This window comes from Larimichthys crocea, chromosome XX (assembly GCF_000972845.2).
Source record: "Larimichthys crocea isolate SSNF chromosome XX, L_crocea_2.0, whole genome shotgun sequence".
In the NCBI taxonomy this organism is placed as follows: domain Eukaryota; kingdom Metazoa; phylum Chordata; class Actinopteri; family Sciaenidae; genus Larimichthys; species Larimichthys crocea.
Genome location: NC_040030.1, coordinates 12,719,160 through 12,740,414, shown reverse-complemented (window position 1 = coordinate 12,740,414; position 21,255 = coordinate 12,719,160). Strand labels below are relative to the sequence as shown.

General features: G+C 41.9%; 3 protein-coding genes and 1 long non-coding RNA gene across 7 annotated transcripts in view; all 4 read left to right on the top strand.

The window, feature by feature from the left end:
• The window catches only part of LOC104933527 (uncharacterized), a 34,718-nt gene extending 31,647 nt beyond the window's left edge, over nt 1–3,071 (top strand). For both annotated transcript variants that reach the window (XR_003464312.1, XR_797494.3), the window contains one exon: nt 1,285–3,071. This is a non-coding gene — a long non-coding RNA (uncharacterized LOC104933527). The remainder of the gene's footprint in view (nt 1–1,284) is intronic.
• Nucleotides 3,072–4,762: 1,691 nt separating this feature from the next.
• pparaa (peroxisome proliferator-activated receptor alpha a) lies at nt 4,763–15,753 on the top strand. 3 transcript variants are annotated; one of them, XM_010749024.3, is made up of 8 exons: nt 4,769–5,267; nt 8,600–8,833; nt 9,269–9,423; nt 12,192–12,330; nt 13,227–13,426; nt 13,525–13,794; nt 13,940–14,183; nt 14,276–15,753. In XM_010749024.3, the coding sequence occupies exons 2-8, from the start codon at nt 8,641–8,643 to the stop codon at nt 14,518–14,520; spliced, it is 1,446 nt and encodes a 481-aa protein (XP_010747326.3). In that variant the 5' UTR covers nt 4,769–5,267; nt 8,600–8,640; the 3' UTR covers nt 14,521–15,753.
• A 932-nt stretch (nt 15,754–16,685) lies between these two features.
• On the top strand, nt 16,686–18,572 carry cdpf1 (cysteine rich DPF motif domain containing 1). The gene is made up of 3 exons (XM_010749037.3): nt 16,686–16,937; nt 17,109–17,220; nt 17,587–18,572. Exons 1-3 carry the CDS (start codon nt 16,780–16,782, stop codon nt 17,725–17,727), a joined length of 411 nt encoding a protein of 136 aa, XP_010747339.3. The 5' UTR covers nt 16,686–16,779; the 3' UTR covers nt 17,728–18,572.
• A 1,834-nt stretch (nt 18,573–20,406) lies between these two features.
• On the top strand, nt 20,407–20,805 carry LOC104933552 (cyclin-dependent kinase inhibitor 1B). Its single transcript, XM_027272449.1, has one exon. The coding sequence runs from the start codon at nt 20,407–20,409 to the stop codon at nt 20,803–20,805; it is 399 nt and encodes a 132-aa protein (XP_027128250.1).
• Nucleotides 20,806–21,255: the final 450 nt, after the last annotated feature.

The following is a 21,255-nucleotide window of genomic DNA, read 5'->3' as shown; positions in this document are numbered from 1 at the left end:
CTGCAGTAAAGAAGATATTAGATTAGAGATTAGATTTTATTTGAACAATTATAGAAGTGCTAAACAGTTAGTTTGCCCAAATGACAAAAAAAAAAACATAATTTCTGGTTTACCTGTAACAGTTTCTACAAATACAGTTAGCTTTGCTTTAATATGTCAAGGTCATGAGATACCTTCCTCCACCCGAATACAATGCAGGAGTGTAGAATTTAGTTACTAGTGCTCACAGCAGTGAAATACTTATTCAAATTTCACCAACAAAGTCTCTTTCCACAAATGTTGCCCTTGTTATTCTGGATAATCCACGTAACAAGAGAAAAAAAAGCTCCAATTAAAAGTGATTTTTTAAAATTTTATACTGGAATCACAGACAAATACCTGTCTGTACGACAAGATACCACCGGAGGTGAACGAGAAACCGCGTTTTCTGTAATTTGCGTAAATCCACGTTTTAAGTAAAAGGTCCTGTGTAAACCTGACACCTCGCCGTACACACACATTAGCAGTGTAAGTGAGGAGCGGTCTGTAATATACCTCAGGCTTGGACATTAAGTAGCTCGTGTAGAGATTTGTGTGGCATTTATGGGATAACCGACCTGCAATAAAACAGCCACAAACCGGTGCGTGCGTGTGAGGAGTTAAGGCAGTGACTCACTTTTATAAGTTGGACCCCACCTCACTTCCCCCTCACCCCCCCCCCCCCCCCCCCCCCCCCCCCCCCCCCCCCCACCTCCCTAACCCCAGCTACAGAGAGGGTGGGGTGGAGGGGGAACCGCAGCAGAGCCGCAGCCTCTCCTGTCTCACTCAGGAAACTCCCTGAAACAACCACAACCTGTCTGCTTGACCTTTCATCCAAACACACACAGACGTACAAATTTATGCTCATTTGCATCAATATTTCCTGCGACGTACAAAAAGGCTACACATGAAGCACGGGAGGTTATCTTCCGAGGATTTACCTGGCTAGTTTCAAAGTTAATGCTGTCATTTATTTATTGACTGCATGTTCACTTTAGAGGTGCTACCTAAGCCACCAGATAACAGCATGCAGGTTGCCAAACAAGATGCTCATAAATAATACAGGCAGAAGACACTGCCTGTCTCTTTCTGTGTTCATGTGCATGTGTCTGTGTCCAAATCCAGATACTTGCTTTTCCGTGTTCGCCGTAGACGCACAGCAGAGCGCTGTCGTCAAGTGGCGCTCATGTGTAAGACAAGAGGTGAAAGTCTGACCTTTCGACACCCGGCAGCAGCTCACTCTCTCCTCTCATTTGTCTCCATCAGGCTGAGGAAACCTGAGAGGAAGACGAGCTGACAGACCTGAAGCCGACGCTGCAAAGAAGAGGTGACCTGACGAGAATAAGTGACTTCCAGGAAGTATTTTTTTGACGGCAGTCTTTCATTTTGTAACAATTTAGGCACAAAGAAATGATCTCAGTTCACGACCCAGGTTTTACTCTGCTCGGCTCTAACATCAGATTGGATTTCCTGTGCATATAGATAAAAAATAACCACAAATTTCAAAACATAAAGCGATTAAAAAAGAACATTTCATAAATACAGCAACACCTACGTAGAAAATCAAGCAGTTTGAATTTAGGTTGAGTCGTTATTATAAAAATTATTTTGCATTCTGGATTATCTGTAAACTAAGTTTTTTTTTCAAAACTATTGAAATTTTGTTTAACATTAAAATAAACTGCAGCAATTCAATTAAACAGAATTAGAGATGACGGTCATAAAAATAAGTGAATTAAATGATAATAATAATAATAATAATACAGTAATATTGCATCAGTATGTAGGATTATTGCTGACTCTTGGAGAAGAGTGTGTGACAAAATGATGAACTTAAAATTGAGGCCCCCTCAAAGCTTTTAACAGCAGCTCACTGTCTTCATCAGCAGATATATATTTCAGTCCTTAAAAAAGAGTAGGTTAAATATTTTCTATTACATTCACTTGTATATTTTGTCATTTTTATGAACACACACTTTGCAGTTTAGTTGAGTTTCCTGTAGCTGTGCTTCGTGTGTCTTTTCCTGGTTTTGTGCGGGCCTTTTGTCGTTTGGAGTTTGTGTTCTCGCACGTCGACCATCGGCCACAAGACACGAGAGACGCCTGCGGGAGATAAACTGTCCTTTGGGGTGAGGTAGTAGGTTGTATAGTTTTAGGGTCATTCCCAAGCTGTCAGATGACTATACAACTTACTGTCTTTCCTGGAGCGACTGTGATGGCAGCAGCAGCAATCGTCATCGTCGTCACAACGGAAAATGCAACTTCAAGTCCTCGCGAAGGAGGCGACGTAGAAGAGAAGTAGACGAGTTAGCAAGCAACGTTGGGCATGATGTTTTTAGACGATTAAGGTGTAGATTGTACAAATAGATGCTGCAGCATGAAGAGGGGAAGATTTTCTTTATATCTAGGCTGCCCATTTTGATTAACTGACGTTTATTAGTGCATTATTGCTGAGGTGTATGATAGATTACTGATATGTTTTGGAATTTAAACAAACTTTTTATGTTTTTTTCACTCTTAAAATGTTACTTCAAATGTACTTGTACGTGTCCATTAGTTAATATTTGAATAATGTTTTTTACTTGAAGCACTCTTAATGTTAGCATCACAAACCTTGCTGTATTTGCTACCCATGATGTCGTTTTCATTGTCGTCATTTACAAAGTGAGCACATCCTCCTCCTCCTACCCACCTCGGGTGACTTATGGTGTTCGTACAGGGTGAGGTAGTAGGTTGTGTGGTTTCAGGGTTGTGATTTTACCCCATCAGGAGCTAACTATACAACCTACTGCCTTCCCTGGAGGGCAGCAATACATCACAGGAGCACACAGATGTCTTGGTCACCTTTCTACTTAGGAAAAAACGGACAGATTCTCATTAACTAAGGACAGGCACTGATGTCAAAGGTTTCATTTAATGGGTGAGTGGTGCTAAATCATACTATGCATTTCATAGGAAGCATGGAGCGTGCAGTTGTGTTTAGAGATTTGTGATTTACCTTTGTACCGTTTCATTAAAATAAATAAAGACTGGAAAGAAATATGTACGAACAAGCATTGACTGGAGTCTGATCCTTTCAGTGTGTCAGCAGTGAAGACTGCTGTAATCCTCGTAAGGAGCTCATTATATCTGAAAATATGAATCTTAAAAGCGTCTGTAGCCCAGGCTTTAACATGCAGACAGGAACTATATGGTCTAAATTTTGTCCAAACATTTGTCTTTTTACTTTAAAAGAAAGAAAATTAGATTTTCTATTCAAGGTGTTGATAATTCACTGGGTCGAAGATAAAGAAAATCCTAGAAAGTATTTGATTTGAGCTAAACTGTGTCTGAACAAATGCTGAGCCTTTTGCAACACACCTCAGAGTGTAGTCGCAGGCTTTGAGCCAGCTTCTGAAGCTGCATCCTCACCTTCATCAACAAAGCCGATATCTGGTTCACTCAGTCTTAACTGAGCTTCAGACTCTCTTAATTCAGAAAACACGAGCATGTGCGTTTCCCCTCACAGATGGAAAGAGACACCAGGTGCTGAGGTACCAGCAAAAAAAAAATCATAAATTATCACCCTCCCACTTGTCTGTGTGAAAAAACACAGTGAGCATCCTCAGAAGACTTTTGTTTTCTCGCTTTACTGCGGAAGTCAACAGGAAAGGACGAGGGCAAGATTTATGTTACAGAGGTTATGAAGTTATAAACGACTGTGGAGCAAAGAGAAAAAGCAGGAGTCGAAATTTGTGCTTACACCCGTTTGTTTGCCTACTGTGCACAACTAAGGGGATAATACCTGACAATGTTTACATGCTGCAAACTGAAGCAGCTGAAAGGAAACATGAATGAATAAACCTGTTTGGTGCAGTTAAAAAATAAACATTTGGGAGTAATTTTGTCATTTAAAACACTTAAAGGTTCATGAAGGTCACATGCTCATTTCACAAAGAAAACTACAGGGCATTGTTTTCCTTTAGTAAACTCCATAAATAATAGAGAATTACAGTTTTTTAAGATGTGAAATGTGCAGCAAAGGAATGTCAGGAATATTCATCGGTGTTGTTAATAGGACAACATATGCTTGAGCAGTGTGCAAAGCAGGTCAATTTAAGATTTACGGAGAAGTTACAGACAAAGGCGAGGATTACACCTTACCCTGACCTACTGACACAATTCAGTAACCTCTTTTCAATTTGACACTAATATTTAACACTTTTTGACTTTACCATATGAAGAGTAATCTGGAAGAGTAAAATCAAGATTCCCATTGCTATATGTATAACATACATGACAAACAGTATATGCAGTGGTTGAGTAAGTATTCAGATGGTTAACCTAAGTTTAAAAAAAATACTGCAATACAGCAATATTCCTTTACGAGTTGAAGCTACTCTAGTTGCAGAAAATGTCAAAAATAAAAGTAGTCATGTGTCCTCGGTGTTGCAGGTGGTTGAGGAGATGGACTTCATCATATTTTATAAACTCTGATTTGACAGTGACATCTTAAATAAGCTGTTGAATAAATGTTTTAAGACAGAGTAAAAAAGTGCAATATTTCCCTCTGATGTGAATGTAATAATTTCACTACAGTTCCCATAGTTCCTCAAATGTACAACTACCACACAAAAACACAGGCTATAAGCAAGAATGTGTGTAATATAGTAACTGTTTTTAATTAGGTTGTTATTATATTATATGCCTAATGTGTAATATTCAATAGGCCAGCCTGTTATAATTTGGCGTTTTATTGTGAAAAACGGTGCTTTTGATTGAGCATTTATTAATATCCCACAACACGTGACGCTGTTTACGTTTAGTTACGTCAGTGATTTCCGCCGCTGTAAATGGTTTTAAGAGACGACCAGCTGACTTCACACACGGTGTCGCGGGGAGCACGTTTACACGTCCGGACTGAGCCGTCTGCGTCCCGAACCACCGGGACGTGAAAGTGTCACTGTGTTGCGGGGAGGAGGTTCCCGCACGCCCATTGGTTGAAAGCATAGGTGTGTCCGGGGAGGGGGGGAGGTGTCGGTGCGTGCCTGTGTGTGCGCCACGGTCGCCGTGCGTCGCTACGTTACTTCCTGTTAGAAGATAAACGGAGGTTTGACAGCACGCAGGGAGGAGACGGTGTTTTTTTTTTTTTTTTTTTTTTTTTTTGTGGAGGGGATCGATCCCGGGATCAGAACACCTGCCTCCGCTGACAGACAGCCGTCCATCCCCGGTGACAGCATGTGGAAATATTCCGGATAGCAGCCTCTGAGGTAAATCATAAGCTTTATTATCCAAACTGTGCTGTTATGTAATGTGATTATAAAGCTTTACTTGGCGGTTTGAACTAACTTTTTTTTATCATACAAAAGTTTCCTTTCACGTTTCTTAAAGCGTCATATTCTGCTGACCTCTGCATGAAGATTATCCTCAGTGTCTCATTGTATGTTTGGAGTGAGCCCAACCCTCACCTGCTTTTGTAATGAATCACACACACACCCACATGGTGGCATAAAAAAAAATATTAGTATTTGTGCTATAAATTCCCCTTCCAGCCCACATTTTGTTTCTGTGTGTGCAGCAGCAATATTTTGGATAAGTATGAGTCTGTAAGAACTTGTTTGAATTTTTACCTGATGACCCAGATTCACTGTCAGAGCCTTGAACACAGACTCCACACTAGGAAAGGTTTAGATCTTAAACGGCAGGTGCCAACAAACGACCTCCAGTATATTCATTTTCCCTTGATTGTGGCTCTGTTGTATCTCTGCTGTCATGTGTTAACACTGAGTGCACTTCAGTACAGCTCCTGTTTCCTCTTCCCCTGTGACCTAAAGATAGCAGTCCCTCTGTCTGGGATTATAGTTCCTCTGGGATTTAAAAACACAATGTGAGGTTGGGGGGGACATGGCTTCGCCCACAGTCATCTATGAAAAGGGAAATAAAGTGATATCAGCCCAGTTAAGAGATATTTTAAAGACGTCAACAAGGCTGTATTATACGAAGATGTGACCTTCGTCTAATTCCCCTGTTGAATATTTACATCAATGGACAGAGAATGTGTGTCAGTGCAGCTTTTCTATTTTGTTTTTAAAGCTGTATCTAATGATTATTCATTTTAGATTAATCTAGAGGTCTATAAGACTTTAGAAACACGTCTAATCTCAAAAATACTAGAATGCGACACCCCGGTAGCTCACCCATTAGAGTGTGTGTCCCATGTTTTAAGACCTTATCCTTATCGCGGTGGTTCTCTCCCTGCTTTCCCGTCTATCTTCAGCTATTGCTGCAATAAGAAAAAAAAGCCCACAAATTCCCAAATAAGACCCAAGAAACGCAGCAAATTCTCACATTTGAGAATCTAGAATCCATTTTTAAGTTTGTTTGTTGTTTTTTTCAAATTGATGAATCGACTAATTGCTTGCAGCTCTAAATTCAGAGAGCTAAATTCAGTCGCACCAGAGTGCAGGTCTGTGGACACAGAACTCAGATCTACGCTCTAAAATCAGATCAGCTAAATGGATTTTAGGCTGTGTGTGTGTGTGTTGTGATTGGATCCTACAAAATAGTATATGGAAAGTTAGAATGAAAGATGGCAAGTGTTAAAGATGGATGAACTCCAAACGCTGTTTTATGTGTTGCAGAGAAAAAACTTGTTTGTCTCATTAACCCTTTTTAAAAAAGCAGCCAGGAGGGCTTTGTCAAAGCAGCTCGACAGACCAGTTGGACAACAGTCAGTCAAGAGCTATCTCAGCCTGTGAAGTCTTCCCAATGCGCTCTATATAATACAATATACTTTAGATACAAGCCTAAATCTTTTTACACACACTTCCCCCTTTAAACAACTCTGGTGTACTGTCAGGACCTGTCCCCTGAAATCCTGCAATCCAAAGACTAGATAAACAAGAGCAAGCATGCTTTGATCAATCACGTCGTCACCGCCCTGGCCTCCCCAAGCCAGACTCGTCAGAGTGAACGTCTTCTATCCTAATACAGATAAAGAGATACCTAATTGTCACGTTCAACCAGCACACTTTAAGTCCTCAACAGTGAAAGTTAAAGGTGCATAATCTCATACGAGCTCTTACAGACGGTATGCTTTGTAACATCTACTGCCATGAATTACAGGAAGCTGGAGGGAGCGTTATGAACATGGATCACGGTGCTGTGATGTTGCGTGATGGCTCAAACAGATGTCCTTTACCCTGCTGTGAGCAGCTGGGAGCTCCCTCCCACACATACTTTAAGATTGACTCTGAGAGGACACAAAGTGACTCCAATCTGCATGTCCATACACTGAGAGGCTATTCATACAACGTGAACAGCATGTATGGTGTACAGTGTGTGCTCAGCGAGTCTTCTTTAAGTCTCTGGGGGCATCGGAGTTGGTCAATAACTCAGAGTGAGAGCTTTGTGACAAACTGCAGGTTGTGTACTTTGGCTTGACAGGTTGGAATTTAATCTGTGAATGATGCGGTTGGAATAACGCACTGCTGTTGACTCTACGTACATGGTTCACTTATTAAACAATCACCTTCACATTATGAACCTACCTCTGGCGTTAGTAGCCTGTCCACACAGCATAACAGAACTGCAGTTAATAGTTTGTATATCTGTTTATTATGAGATACATAGCTGGATTTGTAAGTCATTATTAGGGTTCAAATGATCCTGACCTTTTTATGCTTTATTCAGGGGTGTGTTGTGGTTAGATAAATTGGACAAGAGGTGATTTAGAAAGTACTTGTCCAAAATTCACAAACAAAAACTCTAAAAAACAGGAAAATAAAGGACCGCCGAACTACCCCCATACATTTTATATTGCTCATGTAGAAAATATAGTTCATATAGTAATAGTATGTGAATATAGTAGTATGCTTCAGGCAATTGGGCTCTACCCGGTTGATTGATGGCCTTGTTCACACTGCATCATTTTCCAAAAGCATGGTTTTCCTTGTCCATGCCAGGAATGGGCATGATAGATGGATGGATGGATGGATGGATGGATGGATGGATGGATGGATGGATGGATGGATAGATAGATAGATAGATAGATAGATAGATAGATAGATAGATAGATAGATAGATAGATAGATAGATAGATAGATAGATGTAACATTTGTGCAAAAATCATATTAAAATCCAATATTGCCAGAAAGAAGTCCTGCTCATTGATTTTCAACACAGCCAGTCATAACAATGGAACAGCTACTGTGGAATATAAATTATAAGTCACAATTACTGACTACATCCTCTCGCATTGTAAATCATCATATCCTCCAACCCTAATACTCACTAAAACACTGGATTAATGTGGACTAAAGGTCAAGATTTCCTCTCTTAGCCGGTTTAGCGTAGGCATTGTTTTTGCCAACACGACGAACAATTAACAAGCCGGTCTGTCTAATCTCCTAAACTCTTCTGAAGAAATTTGAGCACAAATGTTGGCTTGGAAAGGGTGCAGACGTGGCAGGTTTTTGTCATACTTCAGGGGAGAAATATCCCTCAGGAGTTTGCACCCGATCTAAAAACTAGATTTCTGTTTTGAAACAGATCTAACAGCTGCCTCAGTTCCTCATTCTACTTCTCTCTCCCCTCTTATCAGAATCTGGTGAGTGAGGGGTTGTTCCTTTCAGGTTTTGTTTGATGTCCACCATGGCAGTGGATTTCTTTAGCCCGCCATCCCCACTGGGGGATTCCCTGCTGGATAGTCCGCTGTGTGGAGACCTGATGGAGGATCTACGTGACATCTCTCAGTCCATAGAAGACGACACGCTGGGATTTGATTTCCCAGAGTACCAGAGCACTGGATCGGGGTCCGAGAGCTCCATCGCACTGGGTGAGTAGTCGAGAGGTCTCATGGCTAGAAGAAGGTTTTCGAAAACTGGGTTTATTTTCTCAGTTATGAGCTGCTGCTCACAGTTAATGAGGATAATTACAACACTGACCTTCTGACCTTTTGGCTCCATTGTTTCAAATGTAAATGCACTCAAGAGTCACTGTGTCTCTGATGACAGAAGATTAGATACAACTTAGTTCATTTCTCTCTCTGTCTCCTTCATGATGATGTCTCCAAATTCCTGAGCAGCACTTGAACAAGTGATCCATGTCTTCTGTAATTGTGTGAAGACGCATCAACTAAAAGTCTGCAGGAGACACTTAACTAAAAGTTGACAAAGGCAGCAGCCAGTTCGACAGGAATCCTCGGTTTCTAGCTTTATAAAGCTTTAAATTTAAAAAATTAAATGTTTTATCTGCCTTGTTGTGCCTGTAGACACGTTGACCCCGGCCTCCAGTCCGTCATCCGGAGTGTGTGGAACAGCACCGGGCCCAGAAGAGAACTTCACCCCCCTCAGCCTGGAGTGCCGGGTGTGCTCAGACAAGGCGTCAGGCTTCCACTACGGCGTGCATGCCTGCGAGGGCTGCAAGGTGAGACACCTAGCCAGTTATATATATTATATATTGCATGCATGTGATGACATACTGCACATATCAGAATGAGAAAGGACATAAAGGCCACACAGAGATATAAATCTAAACACAAAGAAAGACAGATACAGTCCTGTTCAGATCTGATGAATAACGACAGGTATTGGTAAATGTTGTCTGCGTGGAGCCACGTGGCTGTACCAAAGGTGAAAACCACCAAACAAACACAGACATTCATGCTTGCACATACATGCCTACACAAACAAACACACGCATGCCCAAACACATGCAAAGCTCGGCATGCAGAGGCACTTGACCTAGAGGCCAGTGGAAAGTTAGTGAGACACACAGCCAGGTCATGTGAGGTTGAGGACATAGTGGCCTTGACTGACTTATCACCTCTTTCCTGCTTGGCACAGATCCCAACTGAGTGACGTTAATTCACACACATACACACGTGGGACACTAAATATTATCTTCTTGCGTAGTCAGATTTGGGATTTTTTAAGGGTCTTATGAAGGTATTATCCTTTAGGCCTGAAGTTATTGAGCCCTCGAAGACATTTCACACACTGAGAACATTTTGTAGCTGAGCCCACCAACGTTAAAAACCATTAAGGATCATCATCACATAGTTTTTTCAAGTCAGCTTGTCGTACTCTCATACCTATCTAATCCGATGGCAGGTTGTAGCTGCTACTCTGAGCCTATGTCTGCTATTTCTGCACAACCTGCGATCTTGCCGGTTTCCCTCATCAGCCAAGATTCCACTTTGAAATTGTGTCTGCAACTACATAATTTAACAAATCCAGACAGTTGTTTCAGGAGCTTCAGGTGTTCTGTTTCTTCCATAATCACTTATTTTCCCCTGCTGAAGAGAATCTGTTTTTTCACTCTTCTGGACCGGACTTCAATTTCACTCTGTTCTATTGACAACAAAAGAGTTAGACACAGGTTTTGCAGAAAGTCCTGTCAGATTCAAAGTGCACATCTGTGTGCAGCTAAACTGGCTATATTCCTGCAGGACTTTGGTTTATCACCCAAAAATTTCGTTCGTCAGAATCGACACAAATGCTGCTCATCCTGTCTGCGTCACGCCGCTGCAGTTCTAAAGTAGGGACACGATAACTCTGAACTGTTGGACCCCGCACATGTGACAGGTGTATTTTGACTGCGTGCTGTTGCTAAATTCTCCGACTGATGACATTGCACCATCATGGAAAAGTCTGGCTTGTGATATGTAGCAGTCACAGTTCACGGTTTCCATGCTGGACAGGCTCTGCATATCATTTTCAACACCTCGCTTTAAGAGAGGAGCGCTTCATAGTGGGAATGTGAATGGAATGTGCTGCTATGCCATGGTGCGAGGGCTTAAGTCTGTGGCGTTGATGGGGTGACGTCTGTGTGGGGACGTTTGAAGGGGCTGTACAGTCAGAAAAAAAAAAGCCTTCAGTAATGGAAAGCTGCTCAATAGGTGGAGGTTAGTTCGAGTAAGTGTGCCACAAACATGCCTGAATTGAAATGTCTGTTTTGCTAATAGACGTTTGCCCTCAGGGAAGCATTGCACAATACATCTTTAGTTTCACAGCTATATATCACTGCAGAGTACTAGCCTCTGGTTGTGTCTGTACACCCATACACAGACATGCAAAGACATGCAAGCCGTAAACACACGCATCTGTTTCTTCCTCGTTTTACAGTGCTGTTGTTTTGTAATGTCATTTTGATGACTATCATATGTCAGTAAACTATATGCCTGGACCTTTACCATTCTCCCCTCAGTGTTCTTATGAAGACTACAGCAAGTTCTCCCCCCTTTGTGGTTGAAAGCAATGAAGAAAAAAGAATGACGTGTGACACATAATAACCCTTAATAACAATGTGTCTTCAACATAAAGGCAGACAAGACCTTCTGTAAGATGACAGCTGATGTATTGTGTGATCATGCGGCTGCAGATAAATTGCCAAAAAGTCCATAGTCCCTTCTTGACAGCGCGGGATGAGGAATGTCCTGACTGAAATTTCAGTGACGTGCATAGGTGTGTGTATGCATACGTCAAAGGATCATAAATTCTGGCACATGACATGACATATGTTAGCATGTGTTGGCCCACTGCCCTGTGTCCCAGTGTGTGTTGGAGGGATGCACGATGCCTGATACATCATGTCTTTCTTTAAATATAGATGTAATTCCACTATACTATCCAATCCAGAATGTAATATAACACTGGTCCTACAGAATGTATGTAGTGCAGATATAGGTGTCTGACATATGTTCTATCATCAGAAGAATAGCTTTACTGAGTAATGATGGACACAGCATTTAAAAGTTCAGATTAAATTAAGTATGGATGAATTACTACTAACAATTATAAAGCATGGTAAAGATCTTCTTTTTATAAAGGCTATACATAATACTACATTTGCAAGCAAGTGTAACAAGGTCCAATCTCCCCATGCAATTCAGAACTGAAGGCTCACTGAACCACAGCGAATGGGAAGCCAGGAGCATTGTTAAAAAGAGCTTAAACTTGTGGTCAAACACGTGTTTAGTTGCATGATTGGGCAGGCTCAGATAAAAACTACTGGTGTACACTGAATAAATAAAGTCTCTTTGCACTGTGAAGTAGTTTTTCTTGAAGCGTGGCGAATCATTCAAGGATAGAGAACATAAAGACATCAGGAGGCTCAAATCAGGATGTTTGGATCTTCCAAGAAGGTTATAGATGAATTAAAAGTTACCTTACGTGTCGCTCTGTCTCTGCCAGGGTTTCTTCAGGAGGACCATCAGGCTAAAGTTGGAGTATGACAAGTGTGAACGCAACTGCAAAATCCAGAAGAAGAACCGCAACAAGTGCCAGTACTGCCGATTCCACAAGTGCCTCTCTGTGGGAATGTCCCACAATGGTAAGGCATGGAAGAAGTTTACAAAAGCACCTTCATCCAATAAATGAATGGATAATTAGATAATGCCCCCATGAACATTCAGTGATACGCCACCATGTAGCCTTTCAGGCTCGAGGCCTAAAACCTCCAAAAAAGTTTAAAACTAACTGTGTTACGTTTGCTAAATACTATAAGCGAAAATAAATTACAGGACAATTGTCCATCAGAGGATAATGCTAAATCCAAGCATAGTGTAACAGTAGTACGACTTTTTTAACATTATTCAGCTTAAGTTGGCTAATGTTAACGAAGGGTTGCCACAATAAGTTCCTGGTCATACCAGACCAATAAAGACTGTAGCAGCCACACCATTGAGTTAACTAATTAGTTTGAGTGTGTTTTATCGCTTATGAATTCACTTTTTAGTACATCTTTAAGACCCGTCAGAAACACCAGCATTATTTAAGCTAGTAGTTACATAAAAGGTCCTCAGTCAACATCATAGTACGTGTTCTTTACAACAACAGCAGGAATGCTTCTGCCTTCTTTTGGCTCTAGTTCGTTGTACTTTACATTGACTGGGTTTTTATAGAACAATGTCCTGTCGGAGCCTGCTTGACGTTGAGAAAACACAGGCCCATATAGCTCCACATCTGGCCTGTCATCTGCACTGACTGCTGAGGGGTCATTGGGTTTGTTACGATGGCCTCCCACTGCAGACAGAGAGCAGTGTAAGAAACCTGAGAGGAAGACGACATGTTGTCCTCGGAAGAAAGAATGTCGAATGTGGGTGAATGTTTGTTTGCTGTAGGAGGATATGTCTGATGTCTTTGTGTGTAGGATCATTGTATAACATGACATCCATCATTTGAAAACTCCTTTAGCTGTAGCTAATGATGAATGTTTCTATCCACCAGCCATCCGGTTCGGTCGGATGCCTCAGGCGGAGAAGCTAAAGCTCAAAGCAGAAAGCAAGATGGTGGAGAAAGAGGTGACTAGCCCCATGCTGGCTGACCACAAGATTCTGGTCAAGCAGATCCACGAAGCCTACATGAAGAACTTCACCATGAACAAGGCGAAAGCACGGCTCATACTCACTGGAAAGACCAACAAGCCGGTAAAAACATGAAAAAACAAAACAAAGCAAAGGACGGAAGTTTGAGCATATTCTTTATTCTGTGTACTCACCTACCCACATCCTCTGTCTTTTTCCAGCAGCCGTTCATCATTCACGACATGGAAACGTTCCAGCTGGCAGAGAAGACATTAGCGGCCCATATGGTAAACGGTGACCATCCAGAGCCTGACAGCGGCCTTCAAGCTGGGAAAGTGGTTCCCGGTGTGGGTTGTGGGGAGCTACAGCAGAGGGAGGCTGAAGCCAGGCTCTTCCACTGCTGCCAGAGCACCTCGGTGGAGACAGTCACAGAGCTGACAGAGTTTGCCAAGGCGGTGCCAGGTTTCCAGAGCCTGGATCTGAATGATCAGGTGGGTTTAAGGATGCTGTATCTGTCATTTGCCTTCCTGCCAGTTCATGTGAGAAGTAGAGGATGATTTTACTTAACTTGAATTAAACAGGGCATGTTTTAAGCACATCTGAGTAATGCTTTGGCCTTCCTATCTGCCTGTTCAGGTGACTCTCTTGAAGTACGGTGTTTACGAAGCCCTCTTCACCCTCCTGGCATCGTGCATGAACAAAGACGGCCTCCTGGTGGCCCGTGGTGGAGGCTTCATCACCCGAGAGTTCCTCAAGAGCCTCCGGCGGCCATTTAGTGACATGATGGAGCCCAAATTCCAGTTTGCCACACGCTTCAACTCCCTGGAGCTGGACGACAGTGACCTGGCCCTTTTTGTGGCTGCCATCATCTGCTGCGGAGGTAAATGACTTCATGTGGAAAATTATATTTAATTCTATTAAAAAGACGACTAAATCCTCCTTTTTCCCCTCTGTCTGATCCCTTCCCTCCAGATCGCCCAGGCCTGGTTGATGTGCCCCTGGTGGAGCAACTGCAGGAAAGCATCGTTCAGGCACTACGGCTCCACCTGCTGGCCAACCACCCCGACGACCACTTCCTCTTCCCCAGACTGCTGCAGAAACTGGCTGACCTCCGGGAGCTGGTCACAGAGCATGCCCAGTTGGTGCAGGAAATCAAGACAACAGAGGACACGTCGCTGCACCCGCTCTTGCAAGAGATATACAGGGACATGTACTGAGAAGACAGCACGTAGACTCGTGGACAAAATTATTAACTGATACTAATCGTGCATATCAGTGTGCTGTAGCTTTTTGTTCTGTGGATGCACTCTGCTGAGTTTGAATCGAGACCATGTGACTTCCTCCTGGAACAAAACACAAGTGAAATGGGGGAAAGGCAGCTCTTGCAGATGGCGTGACTGCTTCCATCAAAGGGGGACACAGTGTGAAAGAGACTTTTTGATCTTACACCATAGATGTGTACAGATATTTGTTATTTGTTGAATTTAGGACATCTGATTTTGATGGATCAGGGTCCTGGATGCCAGATTTTACTCTGCAGATACAACAACTGAACAAAAGCTAAGTAGGGAGTGGGTATTAAACATGGGCATACACATATTAAAGACACTGCTGCAGTCATGCATGCATTGATGCTAAATATTAATTTTACTTGTGAAGAAGCAAGAGGCAGAGAAGTTAGAGAAGTTATAATCTTTAATAACTGCAGTGTTGTCAATACCAGACAAATTCCTAATATTTTGGATATTTAGTATGTATGATATGTTAATTTAAAATTTGGATTTGGTTAATATCATTGCCCTTTTATTGTATACTAGTGCCTTATTGATCTCCCTGGACTGTTTTTAGATTAATGGTTAAAGAAACACTACATGAGTATTCACCAAGTGCCATAATGTCTCAGTGCCTGAGCTCATATTTCCTCTTTGGACCATACCTCATAACCCTTGGGTAGATCTGTAACTGTTTGCAGTTGGACCAGGAAATGTTCAATATATTTGTTCACAATATTGCATCAAAATATAAGCAACTATCATTTGAAACTGTTTTAATATGACATGTTGTGTATTCAATTTAATCCTGTATCCTGCTGCTAAAAACCAACACAACATGATAGCTCATCTAACCTTTTTTTTTTTTCCAGTGTTACAGGGGACAAAATGTTCTGCCATCAGACTCATTGTTTTCAGGAATAAAAAACTGCATTGGCCAGTACTGGATATTTTGACCACAAACACAATAATCAGTTAAGCTGGTTTATGTGTTATTTTGTAAATATAACAAGAATGTGGTGACCGCAGCGAACTTTCACTGCTGTTTCTTGTCATAACAGACGGTTTATATATTTTTTAATCATGTCCAATGCGGTGTACATTTAAAAAACACATTTGCTGTTTCAATCAAAAGAATGATGTCACGTGGTAGCCTGAAATAAAGAAATACATATTTAACAGAGTTTTATTTGTAATGCCCTGACTTATTTTAGTTCAATTCGGGTCAAACAGAGTCCGGGTGCTTGCTGTGGTGCATGTTGGCTCACTGTAAAGTCTCTGCTGCAAGAAATGGAACTGAACCTTAATTAGTGCCAGTATTATCTGTCCATAGGTCGTCTTCTCTGCAGATATCTTCAGTTGTACAAGTACTCTGCACTTCTGGTTACTTGCTAAACTGCATTTCGTCGTGTCAGTACTTGTACTTTGTGCAGGGACAATAGAGTTGAATCTTATCTAATCTAAACAAAAAAGTACAAGTGGAACTAATGTGATTAATAATAGCAACTAATGTTATTAATCAATTAATTAATTACACCTGTGCTTTTCCTTTAATTATATACTGCATAAAAATATTATTTCAGTCTTTTAACTATGAAAATGACCCATTACATTAATATATACAAATTTCTCTCAACATACATTAATTTGAAGCACTGAATATAAATCAAATGTTGGGTTGACTATTCTGCTGTGAAAAAGGTCTATTATTATTATTATTATTATGATGATTATTATTATTATTAAATAATTACAAATGGTACAGAGTTAGGTTGCTGCTCATTGGAAACACCTGTGTGTTGACTAGTGCACGTCAAATGGCTGCTGTGAAAAATGTCTATTTATGTATTAATTAATTACATCTGTGCTTTTCCTTTATTGACACGCTGTAAAATATTTTATTTGTATTTATTTTAGTTTGTTAACTATGAAAACGAGCGATTATATTCATTTTGGCTAACTTGCTATGCTTTGGTATAGTTTTATATACAAATATACATCATTTCAAGCACTAAATTAATGATTCATTCGACTAAAAATATTTTTAAAAATAAGATGACAAAGCCACGGTCTCAACCTGTTGATATTTCTGTTCGTACCGTTGTAATTAAATAATTATCATGACTCGCTAATAGCCACAGACAGTGTGCGGGTCCTTGCTCCCCCGGTCCGGTAGGTGGCGGTAAAACTTCATGAAACAACAAAATGAAAACCAGGAAACTCCAGCGAACTGTTCCTGCTCTGAAAACGATGGAGCACACGACAAGTGAAGCCCCTCAAAAAATATTCACCTGCCAGGTGTGTGATTTAAGCAGCCCTTTCACTTACCACGGCCAGAAACCACCAAACACCAGAGCCATCGTGTAAGTCCACTCACGCGTCTGGAGCTAGCTGTGCTAATGCTAACGATAGCCGCTGCCATGCCAACGGGCAAAAACCGCGAAATAAAAGTTGTTTGTGTTTGTGAGTTCACAGGTGAGCGTGTGTTTGTGTTTTTAAATTCACAGGTGAGCGTGTGTTTGTGTTTCTCTCAGGTTGCTTGAGGAGTGTTTTGTCACCAGAGACCCCTTCAGTCCGGACAAGGAGAAGTTTCTAGTGTTGGGCTCCAGCTGCAGCCTGTGCGGGGTGCGTGTCTGCGTCGGACCGGTAAGACTTTTATTTATCTTTTATAAGTGAATATCTACGACATGCAACAGAGTAAAATAATATATATGAGCGAGTAATTCAGCTTTATCAAATGTTGGCATACTCCTCCAGCAGCCCTGATAGGAGTGTTACATGTAGCTGTGTGTGATGATCAGGCCTGAGTTGGCATGAGTTGACCTTGTAGATGTTTTCCTCACATAACTGTAATCATGTGGCATGTAGTCTATATGTCCTGAGAGACTGTGATGCCCCTTAAATCAATTAATCTGGTTTCAGGAACAGATAAACAAGATAGGTGTATATATATAAAAGAAGAACTGGAGCATTGATGCTGGACTCTCCTTCTACTTTCTCTCCTGTCTGCAGGACTGCAGTCTCTTCTACACCAAGAGGTTTTGCTTACAGTGCGTGAACAAACACTTGGACCAGTTCCCCCATCAGATTCAGACCGAGCTGGCTAAGAAGAAGAAGCAGCAGCAGCAGAGCTCCAATGCTGGCGTCTCATGACGTTAGACAAAGAGGTCCCATAACCTTCAACCAGATGTCTCTCGCTTTACCAGCTTTTTTTTTTTAATTTTTATCAAACCCATACTGGACAAAAACACCACACCAAAAAAAACTCCAAACATCCTGTAATTTATTAGCATAGCTCTGGGTTATTATCATTATTATTATTCGGGTGGGAAATTAACACCACACAGAGAAAAATACCCGTTTATTCTGTAAGCTGCCGTATTAGCCTACAGGGTGTTATTCGTCGATTGTTTATTTGTTTCTGGAGAGATTTATAGAAGCGAGCAACGGGTGTGACCGGTGTTGCCGGACCCCTGTGGGATTGTGGTTGCAGGCTCGGGGAATCAGATCCGCTGGTTTGCAACAATTAAAAATGGCTCCCTGTTTAAAAAATCTGATGTCATGCACTATATGTGCATAGTTACACAGGAAAAAGCCGAGTGTTGAATGCTACGAACAGCATTTAAATTAATAACGCGTGCTTGTTCGGCCTTAATCTGGCCCTTTTTTACACACTGCTCAACACATTAGACTAAAGAAAAAAATTCCACTGGTTGTGCAAGGTAGAGAAGTTAATAGGTTAAAGAATTTCTCTATGTTGCACAATGTTTTGTATGTATGAGAAAAAACACATTTCACTACGTTTCAGCAACATTTCTATGACTAATCCTTCCAACTACAAATGTTTGTGTTGACAGTGACCCCTCCTTTTTGAAGACCGCCTCACTGTTATCCCTTTCATTTGTGCATCCATGGCCACAGAGTGCACTGTTGACTTCTGTGGAGTCCAAAAAAAAAAAAAAGTATTTCTGTGTTATCTTAAACTATAAAAAAAAAAATAGACAGAAACAGTGACATCTCTCTGTTGTTTTTATGACCGTTTAAATCGTGAATCATCATGTGTAACTAACAAGTGTGCCACAGTCGCCTCATCCCGCTCAGTGAAACCGAACTCGAAGAAACAAACACAAGTATTACCCGTAAAGCATCGGTTATGTTTGCGTGTGTGTGTGACCCAAAAACAAAATGTTCTCTCGCTCTCGTTCCTCAATTGCCCGTCCAATCAACTTGATCAAAATCTTGTTTTCATCTCAGGGATCACTCTGTACAACACGGGGCCACAGTTTGCAGCAGCATAAACACATTATGGATTAAGTGTGATCCCGGCGATAACATCGATTTAACAGATGGCCTCGCTGTATTCATCACGAGATGTTTGACTCTTTTCAAGGGTTAATTGAAACAGCATGGCCTTAAAGGCAGGCCCAGTGAATTTTTTTTTTTTTTTTTTTTAAACTGGCAAACGCTGCAGAGGAATGCAGAGCGACACTCGCTGCAGAGGAGTTGAAGTTGGGGGGGGAAATTGATAACGCCTGTGCACGAGGAGCCTAATACTGATGCGTTCAATTAATTCCTGTGCAGCTGGAGGATGCATAGAAACACAATTTGACATGAACATAAGTTAAGGGAAATGTGTTTTTTTTAAAAGCAAAGCTGCACCATTTTCTGTTTCCCTGGTGTTTAAATTCCAAGCACACACAAAGTAATTACAACCAGCGAAGCACAAAAACCACCCCTGTGGCACCAGTGGCAAAGTCTGACAGCGATAGGCACCGTGCCAATCGATGACGGAAGGTTTTCTGCACAAGAGCTGATGTCATCCTGATGCCAGGAGGCAGATTTGTGACTATTTGCTTAAGTTTCCTGCATTTAAAAAAAAAAACCCAACTAACTTAACATCTTGTTGTCCTTCAATAACCTTGAAGCCGTAGCCTGAATGGGTTTACACTGATTGAATCAAGTGTGCCTAAGCAGTCTATGTGACACCACACCAAATCAGATCAGGCAGTGATTCCTGTCAGCATTCATACTATCGTTTGGTGATTGATTCCTGTGATCGTATTACCGGCCTGGAGGGGAGGCCTCGAAACTCCTGCAGGGGGGGAGGGGGGGTAGATAAATCTAATGTTTTCTTATCAGGTTTTATTTTACAGTGCATGAACACGGCATACAAACGACAGCTGTAATGAGATCAAAAATGATATCTTTGACCTTTGGGGCGTCGAGTTAAACGTCTAATCTGATGCCTGCCGTGATAAATCAGGTGTTAATGGACAGATAAAACATGATCACGCACTCCATAATTACAGCCTTTATCTGTTTAGCTCTTTCTTCTGTATTTAGCTAATCAAACAGATGAACTAGGCCATATTCATGTGTAGAGTTAATCCAATCCACCTCTTGTGTTGTTGTTGCCCCTGTTCGACTTTAAGAAGCTCTATGGGCGGTCCTACTGCGCAGACCAATGAAACGCCATCTCTGTTTAAATAGTCCTTGATGTCAACTTTTCTTCTTCACTCATAGCTCCCTCTAACGCCATGTTGGCTGTTATGACTTGACTTGTTGTTTTCATCAGCTTTACTACGGACTTGACAGGAGTGGCTTTCTTATAACCCCCCCTGCGCCTTGTGGAGACGCTTTTATTTCTTTCCCTTTTTTTTTTTCCTCGGTTGTTTGTTTTGCGCGTACGCGTTTTGGATGATACGCGCGGAGCACGCATGCATCATTCCCGTGACTTTGCATTTGAAAGGAATACTCTTTGGAAGTAGTAGAAGTTTGAGAAGGTTCGCTCGTTTGTGTTTTTCCTTTTTTCCTTGTCATATGTGCAACAAAATGTCAGATGTTCGCCTTTCTAATGCGAGCCCGACATTGGAGAGGGTGGATGCGCGGCAGCCGGACAACGTCAGACCTCCGGTCCGCAGAAACCTTTTCGGCTCACCTGACCGAGAGGAGATACGGAGGTATGTCACGGCTGCGATGCGGGAAGATGTGCAGGATTTTATGGAGGAGTACAATTTCGATCCCGTCAACGACAGACCGCTCACTCCGCGCAATTACGAGTGGCAGGAGGACAGCGACGCACCGGAGTTTTTTCGCCGACCGCCTCACCATCGAGATGCGGACTCGCCCGGCGACAACAACCGACAGGATGCCGAGGAGAGCAGCGGAAGGCAGTCGGCAGATCGCGGGCAGAGCTTGGGGAAAAGGCGTTCAGGAGACCAAGGTGAGTGACTTGCGACTTTTTTTTTTTCCTTCTTTTTTTGCGTCTGTTTTGGTGCCGCAGTGCAAGGCGCGCGAAGCAACAGTTGTGCTCGGGTTAAAGCGCAACGCTGGGCTGCGATCGGTTGGTGTGTGTGTGCACAGAAAGACAGCGGGGGGGGGGGGGGGGGAGGGAGGGACAGGGGAGAATTTCTTTACAGATGTTGAAGTATTTTAATCGCCTCTTATCAGCGATGATTACAACATTAACGCACACTCAGTCTGGAGAGCGAACTCTCGCTTATTACGCAGTAGTTTGCATATTTTCACGGCGACTCAAGTCGAGAATGTCAGGTGCCTTTACGTGCAGCTCCGCACAACAAACCTGGCAACTTTTTTCCCCCCCCCAACCCTGTGTGCTTTATATACAGAAATATACTTTTTTTTTTTTAATATATATATTTTGTCTGCCAGGCTCCTGCT